The 14626-nt window shown below is 53.3% G+C and overlaps 1 protein-coding gene across 4 annotated transcripts in view; it reads right to left on the reverse strand.

Annotated features, from left to right (window-relative positions):
• The window catches only part of Sirpa (signal regulatory protein alpha), a 38043-nt gene extending 24724 nt beyond the window's left edge, over window positions 1–13319 (reverse strand). The window contains exons 1-2 of one of the 4 annotated variants that reach the window (XM_087911210.1): window positions 12996–13319; window positions 12380–12470 (exon numbers count right to left, since the gene is read on the reverse strand). In XM_087911210.1, the coding sequence (XP_087767336.1) occupies window positions 12380–12461 (82 nt within the window). In that variant the 5' untranslated portion in view covers window positions 12462–12470; window positions 12996–13319. Of the gene's footprint in view, window positions 1–12379; window positions 12471–12995 lie in introns of those variants that run through there. The other 3 variants (XM_087911208.1, XM_087911207.1, XM_087911209.1) reach the window with 3 other exon arrangements.
• Window positions 13320–14626: the final 1307 nt, after the last annotated feature.

The raw sequence follows: 14626 nt of genomic DNA on the forward strand, positions 1-14626 counted from the left end.
AATGGGAACCTAAGGATATCGTATCCAAGGAAAGGAGACTTCTGATCCCACTGTGGAGCCATCTGATGGCTAGATCCACGACCATGGAAGGCTGTATAGGTCACAACAAATTATGCTGACTGTCAGGGCTATCGAGTGACATCTGGCTTGATCCTAAATCTTGAGTTTCAAGGGAAAACAGGTTATTAAAAGAGTTAAGGGAGCTGGAGAGATGACTCAGAGGTTAAGAGCACTGACTGCTCCTCCAGAGGTCCTGAGTTGGAATTCCCAGCAACCACATGGTGGCTCACAACCATCTATAATGAGATCTGGTGCCCTCTTCTGGCCTCTGCCCTGCTGGTATACATGGAAGGAATGTTGTATACATAATAAATAAATCTAAAAAAAAAAAAGTGTTCTCATTTAAAAAAAAAAAAGTTAAGGGCTGTCCGAGATTCCTTCTGAGTGGCAGTTTCCGTGGGGTTTGCTTCTGTTTGTGCGGCCTGTTTGCGCTCCTGTGTGAAACAGTCTAAGGAAACCCGTATTTTCAGTGTGGCCGTGGTTCTGTGGGGTGTCACTGTTCACGAGCAAACCCGAGGAGCTATCAACATATAGACTGTCTTTGGACTGTGGGCCGAAAACTGATAAAGCTGCCTTTGCTTTTTAAATTTCTACCTGAGATATTTGCATTTGGGAACGCAAACAGCTGTGTGAGGTATAACTCTGTGGAAGGGCACTTGCCTACATGTAAGGGGCCCAGCCCTAGCCCCACAACACCACAAGAATGCATACAGGGTCTCACTGTGTTTGAAGAAAGCTATACATGTAACATGCATGTTCCATACGTGTCTGCTGTTTGAATGAGCTTCTATTTCACAATTCAGTCCATTTTGCTTATTGCTGTGTCTCCGACTCCTGACAACTGTGCCCGTGACAGAGCAGATGCTCAGCACACGTCTGTGGGGGACTGAGAAGCCACTTGTCTGGAGGAAGAGGCCTGGATCAGTAAAACAGCACCTCTGTGTGCTAGGGCTAGTTCCACGTGGGAGTGGGAGTGGGGGTGGGGTGGGGAATACCGCTTTCCTACCGCTTAACAGTAAGTACTACATTGGATACATTAGTCTTTCTTTCTGTAGCTAATGTTTAATGCTCTGGGAAAAGATACAAAAGCATGAGTGTGTTTCTAGGGAGGGGTGACTGCCCTGTGAGCTTGTTGCCCTGGAAGGCAGTGATGAATCATGGGATCCTCATGGACTGAGGGCTACGTGCTGTCTCTGGCACACTAGTTATGAAGTCAGATTTTGAGGAAGACATGTAAGTGACTCCTACGTTCAGAAGAACTCCGATCCATAGGAGAAAGAGCTCCCGATGGCTACTCCGATTACACTGTCTACCCCACCTCACCCCCAGTGACCACTGACCCGTCACCTGGAATCTTTTTTTTCTTCTATTGGCCAAAATAGCAAATGCGTAACCAGTACGCTGAGTGTTCTGCAGTAAGGTGGGGCTGAGAACTGACTAGTGGGCTGAGAAACACACACTCCGCTTTAAAACACAGTAATATTTGCGTGCAGCTTTGAAGATGGAGAAAAATGACTTCATAAGAAGTGAATAAAAGAAACTGTGCTCTTTCTAACGAGGAAACCACACCAATGTAGAAGTGAAGCTAAGTTGGAGGGCGGGGCCCAGCCACCCTGGGATGCAAGTTCCCCAAAGCCTCATCCCTGGAAGGGTCCACGGCCACAGCCCAGAGCTCCAGGTGCCAAGAAGCCCAGCACCCCTAACCCTCAGCACACAGCAGGACACCCCGTCACCTTCCGCATTGTCGTCTGTGGCTTGTCACCTGCACACTAGGACTGGGCACTGGTCCACCTTCACTGTTTACTTGGCTAGATTCACAATTGACTAAGAGAGTCGGAAGGCAGACCGCCAGTTGTGTTTGTGAGGACATTTCCAGGCAGGATTCACTGAGCAGCAAGACTAACCCAGGGTGTGGGTGGAGTACGTCACGGAGTAGAAACTCCAAAGGAATGAAGTAGGAGTGGGGGTGGGGTGGGGACAGAACCAGGCAGGACCCAGCATCCCTTTGTTTCTGTCTACCAACACATCAGTTCCTCGGTTATACACGCCCGCTGCTGAGATGCTCTGCCAAGCACACGGGGCCACATGACCATGGACCCAATTCTTTGACACCACTGGCTAAAATAACTCTTCCTCCTTTTACGTTGTTCTCAGATAGTCTGCAGTGCAAACTTAATCAGCATACACTTCCTCAGTGCTATTGCCCATTCCTTCCGGTTGTGACTTGGTGGTTGGGTAGAAAAGCCAGTTGTGCCAATACTTGTACAATGATATACGGGGGGAAAGGGGGGCAGGAGTGTAAAGTCCTGAATTTAATGCCCAACACCACACAACCACACAGACAACATGTGAACACACGCATGCTAAGTGGACATAAGAGCACGAACAGACTGAGGGCAGATGCATGCGTGAACACACATAAGTGTGCGGAGCACGAACATCTACACATTTACTGGGTGGGTATGTAGGGTTCTGGGTAGAAACACAGCAGGGCGCCATATGCGGAAATTGGATGATTGTGTGCAGAGACTTTGGGGAGTGTACCACTGGAGGGTGTTCAGAAGGAGTGGGGTGAGCGAGTCAATAATGGGGCGACTGTCTGGACTGTGCTGTCTGTGGAGGAATGTCTGAGGGTGAATGAGTATGTACGTGGGGAAGGTAACCGCAAGAACATGTATGTATGGTGTGTACACAGAGGTGTGTGTGTGTGTGTGTGTTCATGTGTATGCGCAGGCGGGCACGTGTGCAGGTAAGAGTGTGTGTGCACTATATATAAGCAGGGAGGCACATAGGGTCACTGTTTATGAACATGCTGTGTACCCATGTACTCATGTTTACCAGTGTGGCGAGATGGGAACATGCCTGACTCAGAAGTTGTGAAATAAGATTCTGCACAGTCACAGTCAGAGGAGGGAGGAGCAGGAGGGGCACTGTCATCATCACCATCAACTCCCAGCGGGCCAAGTCTGCACGGTGCTAACCCTGCGTTCCTGTCCTGGAGAGGCGGCACTAACTTCCCAAGACCACTTGCGCTCTGTGCTTGCCCCAGGGCAGCGGCAGGAGGTCCCCGACACTGGATTCTAGAGGGAGCTGTCCCAGTGTACAGCTGCATGGACTCTGTGGTTCCCAAGTTGGGAGCTTAGGGCTCTGACATCTGTGGCTGGTCAGTGGTTTTCCTCCTAATGATTCATCTATTCCCGCCTACAAAGCTTCCTCCACTGGCAGGGCCTGTCCTAGACACCACAGGAAAATGAGGAAGTTGGGCCTTATCCTTCAATAGCTTACTCTGGGGGTACCCATAAAACAAGTCATGGCTACACATCAGTTGCTAAGTGTCATGAAAGGAACCTTGGGGGGTCTTGGCAAGGGGCTGACTCCAGGAAGACCTCCTGAAGGTGGTGGTCCCTGAGCCGGGTCCTGAAGCCGACAGAGACCAGGTAAAAGCAGGAGAAACCATGAGTAAAGGCAGAGGTGAGCTGAGGCAAGGGCCTCGCAGGCAGGGACCAGGCATAGTGCCACATCCCTGGTGGCTTCTCTGTGAGGCAGTAAACCCCTAAGGTACCCAGACAGTGCCGAGCTCTGGCTTGGGGTTAGAGGCCTGCATGTCTTGTCCCCAGAGGGGTGACTTGGCAAAGCAGCTCCCTCATCTGTAAGCAGGGATCCAGCCCTGCCCCTACTTGAAAACACATGTTCAGTGGTGGGGAGCTGAGTGGAGAGCCACGTGGCCTCTCATTCCTCTCTCCCAGGCTGCACACTCCACCCATTAGCAAATCCTGCTGGCTCAAATCCCAAGCTATGGATGAACTCCATCTTCCTATTCCACTTCCCGCTCCACTGCACTCCGCCCCAGTGGCCTCCTTGACTCCACCTCATCTCTCCACAAGCCACGCTCCCTCGCACTCAAGGCTTGAACCAGGGGCATCTCCCCTCTGTTCTTTGATGAGGCCCCCACTACACCGAGACCCAGGATCCTTACAGTGCCCCACCCCCGCAGAACCCTGTGTCCTTGCTCTTTTGCTATCATACCAGATTCCCTGACCACCCCAGAGCCTCGGCATGTGCCATCCCAGCTGCCCATTGCTCATTCCTTAGATGTTCACATACATGGCACGACCCCTCACGCAGGTCTATCTGGAACATTCCCTGCCACCTGCGTGAAATGGTATGCCCCACGCTTTTCTCTGTGTGAGTTTTTCATGTATCACCTACTACTTAACACACTGCACATTTACTTTGTGTTCTTAGTGTCCGATTCTCCACCTTGGACTGACTCGTAAGTACTCTGAGAACAGGGACTCAGTTTCACTCCTCTGGCTTAGAGCAGCACCCGGCATTTGCTAAAAGTTATGTCTTGGTTTGGAGTCTCATCCTCCTCCCAGTGAGAGTCCAGTTAGCATCCTAAGCACTGTGGACCTCTGGCTTCACTGTAGAATGAGGATAGTGTTGCTATTAGGTTTATGCCACAGGTGGAAGGGGCCAGCACGCTTAAGGAGCTCAGTGCCGGACCCAGGAGGGCAAGTGCTCAGTGCAGGCAGCGACTCCCGTGTGTCTGGGTGTTTAAAGGAGGAGAAAACAGATGTCTATGTCCTTCAGCTGGAGGGGCTTCGGGGTCTCTCTGCCCTAAAATACACAAAACCACGGCGCAGACTGACACACTGGCTAGTGACTTGATGAGCAGCAGCTGGGTCAGACAGACCCTGAAGGTGACAAAGCAATGATTATGGCCTGGCCATGTTTGCCCAATGGCTGGGAAAAAAGAAAAGGAAAAAAAAATCCACAAAAACTGCAAACATATGTGTACTGTGAATGCCCTTTGAACCGTAATGGACCTCTGGGGACCAGAAGTCGCTGAGAGAGGTTGAAGTCATTACTGTCACAGTCACTAGAGTGGTGTCTCAGAAACCTAAGAGCCTTTTTCCCTCCCGGAAGAGAGGGTGGAGGTTAGGAACCCATTGGCTGCCTCCCAACTTCCAGTCCTGACTTGCTCTGAAAGAAGCACCATGCTGCCCAGCATGCCCTCCTAGGGCAATGGACAGACCAGATAGCCCCATAAGATGACAGCTGTTGCTACTCAAGCCTGAGACCTGGCACCACCCTATGAGGGTGCGTCTCTCAAGACGGGGCCTTCTGCTCAGGGTTCTACATTCTTAGGCTGTCACGGGTCTGTGCGCATTCTCCTGGTCAGGCTTATGGCTTTACTAAAGGCAACAACACGTATTAAACATCATCCACCACAGTTATCGTGCCCCGAGCCAGCAGAAGACAGTCTCCGGGTGGGCTCTCTCCCCAGCTAAGCTGACGTGATTCACTGATCCCTCTCGTAGAGCTTTTCCAGCTCAGCTATTAGTTCCCTTAACCTTCACAGCCTCTGTGCAGGCAAGAACGGTGAGAGTGGGTTCCAGATTGCAGATGGGGAAGCCAGGGTGCACAGAGCAGAAAGAAGACGTGTGTCCCAGTGTCAGCCAGGAATGAGCACACAGGGGTGCCTGTCGCATGGTCTCCTGTGCCAAAGAAGAAGCTGGCCAGGGTGCCTCAGCTGGAGAGACCTATCGAAGCCTCCCTTTTAGAAGGAAAATTCAGTGAGGTTGGGGACTCTACTTGCCCTCTGGAGTCCACACAGCATGAGGCTAGGACATACAGGACCATGAAGACTCCTAAAGACCACCAACGCCGAACAGAGCAGAGCAGGCCTCAGGAATGAAGCCTCTGCAGGGACCCAGCAGGACAGAACCATCACTGCCTGATTCTGGAGTACCATGGGGTCAAGGTCACAGGGTGGTTGGGGGGGCCTCACTCACACCTTTCTGGACGTCTTCACCGTCTCTCACCAGACTGCCTAACTTGGTGAAGTCACAGGATTGGGGTCCTCTTCACAATGCCTGGCCCAGACCGCACAGCACTTCCCACGCCAGCATTAGCACCTGTGAGGTGACTATCACCATGGAGTCTGAAGCGGGAGCGTGTGTACAGTGGGATTTACACACCCGTGCTGGGGCTGCTCAGTTGCCTCCGTATCAGACACTGGCGTGCGCTTCCTGGGATTGCAGCACATTGGGAGAGATTTGTAGCATAGTCATGGCCTGGGCCCTGGAGGAGGACTTTGTGGCATCTGGGGAAGCAGTCTCTGCCCGTGCAACCTCATGGCTTGCAGGCCTTCTCTTTAAAAAGGGGGGTTTCATATGTATGTTGTTCTTCTAGTCCACTAACGTAGACTGACCCACCCACTGTGGGCCAGGTCCCGGGCTAAGGTCCCAGTAGGCTTGGCGTCACCGTCTCTACCCTCATATAAGCCTGCATCCTAGCTGGGGAGACTGGGCTGAAAGAACCAAGCAAGAAACAAGCAAGCATAGATAGAAATGGCTGGCGACAGCCTATCATTTGTTTACTTGGGTTTGTTTTTGCTTTCTCTTTAGAATGCCAGCTCATGAGAACAGGGGCTGTGCCTACCTTATTCACAGCCACAGCTCCAGGGACCTGAACCTGAAGCAGCTGTTCAGTCCAGTGGCACCTGTCACATACTCAAAAACACTGCACAAATATAACTGAAATTACCCTGATACGGACAGCACAGCAATCAAGAGTAAGCAGACTATGGCTTGGGTTCTAGCTGGCTGAGTGGCTTGGAAGGAGCCTTGCTTGGTTTTTGGGAGCCTCGGTCTCTTCATCTATTAAATGGCTAAAGTCCATACTTTTGGCTCTCTGTGAAGATCGGACAACAGCGCAAAGGAAGACGTGCAATCTGAGCATCCATGAGGAATGGCTGTGAACAATGTGCTATGCAAGACTCCTTGTGCCTGTTCACATAACCCAGGAAAGCCAGGAGAAACAAGAAAGACAGAAGGTCGTTTGGTATTGAAGCTGGGACCATTTTATCATTTCTTCCTAGTCTGCACATGTCTGAAGTTTCCAAAAAATGGAAGAATATGGGAAGACATCATGTGTTTTGTGCCAAGGACAGGTACACTGAGCATTCTCTGCCACCTTATGCTTCCGCTTCTGGAAGGTATGGATGGTTGGCATGGAGAACGGGGCAATGTCTGTATGGACCTGGTATGGCCATCATCCATTCTAGCCACTTTCCCCAGCAGCTGCTCACTCCAGTGTCCCATCTCCTCCGACCCCAGCATCTCATGTCCTCAGCTACTAAACTGCTCTGAAGCTTCAGAGCCCCAAATGGATGTGCCAGGAAATCCTTCTGGCGCCGAGGACCACGCTGTATGCTTTCTACTCCTGCCTCCGCTGTTCCACATCTTCCTGGACCAAAAGCTTGGCAAGGCACTTGACAGGGAAGACCCATCCTGCCAGGGTTCCAGGAACCCCATATGAACAGGAAAACGGCATCAGCCATCATAATAGACCCCCCCCAGCATGTGTGGGAGCACATTTTGGAAACATCTGCTGTCCTCATCTCCTGGAGGATACACTGATCGATAAAACTATATGAGCTCTCTCAAGAGAGCGGGGTGCCGGAAGCCCTGGTCATCGGCCTCCCTACTTGTCAAGCAAAGAAAGGAGATGTCTAAAGCCTGGTGGAGCACAGGCTTTGAAGTCCAGGCTGATTGATCTGGGTGGCCATCCGATGCAGACACCTTGCTGAGCCATCATCCCCTCGCTGGTCAAGTGGGCTAGATGATCAATCATCAATGGTGCATTCCCCCAGGGTAGCTCTGAGACCCACTAGGATCACACACCGTAGCACGGAAGGCCAGGATTATGATGATTATTTTTAGCATTTTCTCACCGAATCCAGGATCTTGCCAGAACTCTGGCTTTCACAGTGGAAATGCCCAGCCCCGTTTTAAAAGTGTTGGCTTGTATTGTAGGAGACCTGGCATCTCCCTCCTGGGCCTGGCCTGACCTGACTGTATCTGGAGACCTGTGCTAAGCTCAGTCGGCCCTCTAGCCCACTGCACAAGCAGCAGCTCCCAGCCTCCTCCAGCTTTCCAGGGTTGGGAAGCCACAATTCCAGACACTGAGTCCAGAGGGAGACACCTAGAGTCAGGTTGGGTCCAGAGCTCATTGGCACTAACAAGGCAATTAGATCACAGTGCTGGTTTCCTCACAACCTGTCCATCCCCCAGGAGAAAGCTTCAGGGGAAAAGAGATCACTGAGTCATACTGACATTTACTTACTTGTGGTCCTTGTCTTCTGAGTGCCCACTATGTGCAGGAGCCACGCTAGATGGACTGCTTTACAAAAATCCATCCCCGTTTTATATATGAGCAAGTCAAACAGGATGAAGCATTGGCTGCATGAGAGCTAACAGGTACCAGGACGGGCAAGTCAAAAAGCATCAAGCAGAGACTGCATGATAACTTACAGACACCAGGCATGCTTCAAACACCATCTGAATTTGCATTAATTGACTTATTCCTTGAGAAAGGGCTGTTAATGACATCCAGAGAAGTCCAACAAATTGTTCAAGGAGGTGGCAGGACCAGACCTGACTCCCCGGGGGGTCCTGGCCCTGTTGGGTGTACACGATGAGGCTAATAGTCAGTGAGGCTGCAGAAGCAGATCTCAGAGTTAAACACGCAATACGCAGGCACCAAAGAAGATGCAGTAAGTAGCCTCAGAGAGGAATGGATAAAGTCATGGGAGAGGGTCAAAGGAGTCAGCTCCTTGGAGCAGGAGGCATATAGAGTGAACCTGGGAGGAAGAGGGTTAAGACAAAGGGAGGCAAGGAAGTGCAGGAAAGGTTATTTCTGATGGAACAGCAGAAGCAAAAGTAGAGAGATAAGAAGTTAGCCGGGCACACGGATTTGTCCAAGAGCCAAACTGGGTTAGGTTGCCCATTAACAGAGATAGTACAAATCAAATGCCCCTTGTTCATGCGGTGGTGGTGGTGGGGGTCTCCCATGTGGGATTCCTCTGGTCTTTTGAGGTGTGTGAGTGGCCATTCAGACTTCAGTCTACAGTGGAGAAGCCCTGTGACCTCATAGCATATGAACACGTATGCCTGTTGGAAAACATGTAGGAACTGAGGTCTGCTGGGGCGGGGGGGGGGGGAGCACCCAGGCCCTGGTGTTACTTTTTTTTTTCTTCCAGGAAATTTAGTTCAAAAAACCACCCCGGAGTGGTGGAGCTGGGGCGTGACATGATGGCATGGTCAGAGCTGTCTGCACAGCTGTGCACAGGAGAATGAGCACAGTTAAGGAGGGTCCGCTTCCATCAGCCCATGATGACAAATAAGAAATAACCTGTCACACGCAGGCACCGCAAGCAGCGAGGGGGTGCATGTGGGAGCCACTCAGCACTTTTAGACTCCCTTCCTTTCGCCCACTGCGCTCCATCTGTCGCAAAGGGCAAGACGCAGGGAGGAGCATTCCAGCGCCGGGGAATCCAGAGCTCACCAGCCCAGATGGGGCCTCTGTTCGAGCCACATCACTCCCCGTGTACTGACATCTGTGCAGCCAAGAGGCTGCCGGTGCCCCGCTCAGTGGGCTGCAGGGAGACTCAACCAAAAGCCCTTTCTCACAGGGGCCTCCCCATAACTCTCCAGCTAAGCCTCAGGTGGCTCTTCTTACCCCAACAGTGTGGACTGTGTGCTCCCAAGCCATTTCCATCAGCCCATGATGACAGAAGAAGCTGAATCCGGAATTCTGGCTCCTTTACCACTTACACCCGGGACAAGTTTTGGACTCAGTTTTCCTCATCTGTATATCACTGGTAAGAAGAGCCAAATGGCACACTGCTGGTAAATGGGGCTGTGTAGACAAAGTACCAGGCCTGGAACGCAGCGAGCTACTTAGTAAACATGGGTTCTCTTCCCTCTCTCGACACACAGTTCAAATCAGGACTTCTTATGGTCTGAGTGCAAGCATAGAAAAATCAGCCCGTGTGTCCCCATGGCATGGGGGCAGGGAAAATTAATGGCTACAAAGTAGCCAGAGAACACCAAGCCTTCAGTGAACCTTCCAAAATCCTCTGCACCTCAAGCATCGCAGCTAGCCCCCACTGCATCCCCTTTTTCCTATGAAAGAGGAAGTGAGAAGAGCTATAGGGCTTAGGAAAGCACAGAGGAGCCACCGGCATGCTAGCATCTACCCAAGGGTCACAGGTTCACTGGAGGGGGCCGCTGGCCCTCAAAACTGGAACCTCAACTTCCCTCGGCCACCTCCTACTGGAGCAGAAGAGTCCCAGCCGGCGCCAGGTAAGCATCCTGTAGCTGACTGTGAAGCCTGTTCCCATCTCATTGGGAATCTCAGACTTGGTCCCTACACCGGCTGCAAGAACCCACGGCGGTGACTTCACCGGAGTCTTTTTAGAATTTTCCTTTGGCATCATCTGTGTCAAGCGCAATCTTTAGAAACTTCCTCTCCTGCCTCCCGGAGGCAATAATTCACATGACCAGCTCCCTTCACCCAAGCAATGATCTTGTGAAGCCCAGCAATCACATGACACCTCCCAGGACGGCAGTTCTGCCAGAGACAGCAGTCATTCCACCCAAAGCTGTCTTCTCTAAGCTGACATTTGGGTTCCTTGCTCAAACAAATCCATGTTCCTAGAAAACTGGACAACTGCCTTCTACCTGCCCGTCCTTCTAGCTGACTTCTTCTTGGCTGTAAATACCACACCCTAAATAAGGGAGACTGAGTCCAGTGGGGGCTGAAGTCCCCTCCCATAGGTAAGATGTGAGCTTGACACTGAGCCCCAGTGGACTCAGGGTGCAGGCTGCTGGGAGGCTGCAGCTCAATGGCCATACACCCCTCCCTTCCTCACCGAGAATCTCATTCTCAACTCCCAAGACTTAACACTATGAAGTTAACCTATGATCCTCCACTGCTCCCACCATTTCAGGTTACGGATGCTGAATGGGTTGGAATAGAAGGTTCATCTTTATCATTTTATAGATAGTTTTTAAAAGTCAGGGTGGGGAAAGGGGGATAGATAGGCTCTTAAGAAAGGTGCTGTCATCCCCCAGCCAGAGCCCAGGAAGGGCAGGCTGCTGGGTTGAACACTTGTCAGTCACTACCCATTTGCCTGGGACTGAACCATAGGGGCCTGGTCAGAAAGAGGTCTAGGGTAAGCATTTAGATATTAATCTGGGCCCAGCTTTCTGGACTTCAGAGAGATGCCTGTGGGTTCCCGAGTCCTGGAGGATGGCAGGGCAAGACTGGGGCACTGGTGAGGCAGGAGGAAGAGACCAGGCCCCAGCACCACTCACAGGAGAGAGGAGAAATGCATCAGTTGGCCCTGAAAGGACCCAACAGTGACTGAAAACTATGAATGGGGAGGGGCACTTGGTGGGCTCCCGGGGATCAGGGGAACCTCCTGGCTGCCCCACCTCTTCCAGCTTGCCTGTTCTCTCTTCCCTGGGGCTGGTTCTCTCGCCCCTCTTTCTATGCTGCTATCGGACGCCAGGCTCTAGGCAAACGTCGGTGAAGAGGGAATGCCGAGAATATCTTTACCTCCCTGCAAAAGCAGGGTGGTACAGAGATCCCTATGCTCATAACACCGATCCAAGAAGACGCTAAACAAGGCCCCCTTATCTCCCTCCCCAGCCATGTCTCTGACCTTCCTATCCTTCCTGGAGAGACCCGGGATTTTTGCAAAACCCTTTTAAGATGCAGGACTCCTGAATGGTGACCTCACTCCTTGGCCAACCGGCCTTCAGAGCCCTCCTGCTGGAGACAGCCAGGTGTTTGATGTAGACCAACAAAGAATACAAGCTCAGAGCCACAGGTACATGCGGGAACTGCAGGGAGCTTCTGGAAGCCTGCCTAAGGAAGGCAGGAGGGCAGCAGGAGGAGATCATCCAGGGAGAGGCTGTGCCACCACAGGTAAACCCACTGTGTTTCCCAAGGGTCTGCTGGTTACCCAGGCCTCTCTTCCTTCCCCCGACACCTCCATATACTAACAGCGCTTGTTCTGGTACTAGGGTGAGAGCTCACTCTTCCCTCATCCCAACAGTCCAGCAGCGCGGGAGGACCTCTGCCCCCCACTCTCTCTCCAATCAAGTCTAGCAAGGGAGCTACTAGGGAAGCCAGGCGCCCTACTGCCGAAAGCTATTGCCAGCCTACCTCCTCATTCGGGTTGGGCAAGGGGTACGGTAAAAACCAACTCATTCCTATACCTTGCTGCTCAGCGCAGGGCTACCCAGTCACAGTCCACAGGGCAGATCCGTAGAAGAAGAGTTCTATCCTGGCTTCTAGCCTTGGCTATGTGACCTTGGGCAAGTGGCTGACCCTCTCTGGGCCTCAATTCTGCATCTGTAACCCCAGTTACAGGCATCCGTCGACATGAGCTGAGCGGCAGTGTGCGGGGCCTGAGCCCGCAGCTTGGGGAAGGTGGCAGTGGGGAGCTGAGGGTGCTTACCTGAACAGGAACAGGGCGCGAAGAGCAGCAGGCAGAGCAGCAGCGGCCCTAGGCGGCCAGGGGCCGGGCCGGCGGGCTCCATGGGCCGCGGCTGCAGAGCAAGGAGGGAGAGCGGTGGTGAGCGCGCTCGGCAGGCGGGCGGGCGGCGCGGGCGAACGACTAAGGCCCCTCCCCCTCCGCTGCCCCCCAGCGCCACCGCCCGGCGGGGTGATCTGACCCCCTCCTACAATGAAACGCCGAGCGGGGAGACTCCGGGAGCGTGACGCCGGGCCAGGCCGGCGGGAAAGGGGAGCAGACCCGAGGGAGCCAGGCGCAGAGCCAGAGGCACGGGGGCGGGGGAGCGGATAGCGAGGGAGAGGGAGAGAGGGGGAGAGGAAGAGGGAGAGGGAGCGGGGACGGAGCACCGAGAGCGAGCGCGAGCAGAGACAGCTCGCAGAGCGAGTGCGGGCGGCGCGGAGCCGTCGCGAGGCCAGCGCGAGGGCGGCCCGGCCGAGCGCCCCCGCCCCGCGCCCGCACCTTCCCGCCCGCGCCCCAGTGCGCCCCGCGAGCTGCGCCGCCCGCCTCGGCTCTGCGCGAGCCCGCTCAGCCCGTGCGGGTCCCCGCCAGCCGCTCGGACCTGCGCCGCCGCGCGCAGGGCTGCCAGGCGGTGGAAGCACCGCTCCCGCTGCCCAGAGGCTGGCCGCGCAGCACTTTGCGCAAACTTGTTTTTCTGAGGTCGGCGCCGCGGGCTGGCTACTCCGTCCTCTTAAGGTGGACTGGGGAAGCGGCGGCCGATTGCCACTGGCCTCGGTCTCTCACCCTGGCCAGTCCTCCCCTCCGGTGGACAAGAGGCTGCCCGCGACGTGCTGGCCCAGGGTAGAGAACGGAGGAGGCGGGGAGGCTTGCTTTCTGCCCCTCCCCAAGAGGCCCTGTCCATGTGTCCCAAAGCAGAAGGTCGGCCCCCTGGTGTTTGTGGGTACTAGGGGCCCAAATCTTTCCAAGCTAGCCCGAGGTAAAGCAAAAGCAGGAAGTAAATGCAGGGGGAAGGGGGAGAGGAAGGAGAAAGTGATGGTACAAAAATAGCGTGTGTGTAGGAAGGACTTCAGTGCCTCTTGGTAAAGACGCACTGGGGGAGAGGAGCAGGAAGAAAGGGGTGGCAGCGAAAGGAGAAGGGTAGGGCTGGAGGGCCTTAGGGAGGAGACTGACCAGAGGCCTTCTCATCAAGGAGAATAGATTGAGGTTGGAGAGGGCACAGACAGAATTGTGCTGGGAGAGGCTTGGACTGCAAAACAGTGACCCTAATGAGGAAGATGGGAGAAAGGAGAACTAATAATCCCAAAGGAGCCTCTGGATGCAAAATGCACCCTGGCTCCGCCTTTCCTTGAGGGAACAGCAGAAGCACTCAAGTGTTTGGTCCTCTGCAGAAGGCTGCGCACCAAGGCGGGGAAGAGGCATCAAGACCCTGTACTAATTGGAGAGTTTCCGAGTTGAAGGAAGTTCAGAGATAGCCAATTTTGCTTCCCATGATGGCAGTTGAGGAACATAATGAAGCAAAGCGGGCCCTGCTGGATCGGTCTCTTAATAAAGAGGATGTTGAGGCTCAAACAGCGAGGGTGATTGCCTAAGGCCAGTCCTTCGACAGAAAGCCCCTTATGCATTGGCACCCCTCTGTCCTCTGCACCTCTGGCCAAAATCCTGGTTCTGTGTTTTTTCTTCCAGAGAGGCAAGTAAGGTGCAGCTCTTGGGCAGAGGGACCAGCATCCAAGATTCAGAGCCTTTCTCCCCAGTTTATAAGCTGCAGACTTGGAGAAAACCCTTGTTTCTGTGTCTTGGCTTCCTTTTAAGCAGCCTGGCCAATGTGAGCAGCGACCCAGAACTGCCATTGGGAGGGTTACATGAGTTGATATTTGCACTGCATTTTAAGAAGAGCTTACCATGTACCAAGGGCAAGGATGGTGTTTGAGAAGTGTTTGGCAGCAGTCCTGGGAGGACCACAGGGCAACCCTAGCAGGAATATCAGTTGTCTATCTTTGGGCCTAGGGGATTACAACAAGAACCCGCCCACAGTCTAGTAGAAGATGCAGGCATACTCAAGCCGAAAGAATGAACAGAGAAGGTCTGGTAAGGAGTGTATGTGCGCACATGTGCGTTCACTTATTTAGCTAAGGACAACGGTGTGTAGCCAGCATGTCTGGAGGGTAGTCCAGAAGACTTAAGAGAATTGACTCTGTGCATGGGAACCGCTGCAGGCAGGATCAAGTAGGGACT

Source organism: Myodes glareolus, chromosome 10, assembly GCF_982192425.1.
Source record: "Myodes glareolus chromosome 10, mMyoGla1.1, whole genome shotgun sequence".
NCBI classification, from domain to species: Eukaryota; Metazoa; Chordata; class Mammalia; order Rodentia; family Cricetidae; genus Myodes; species Myodes glareolus.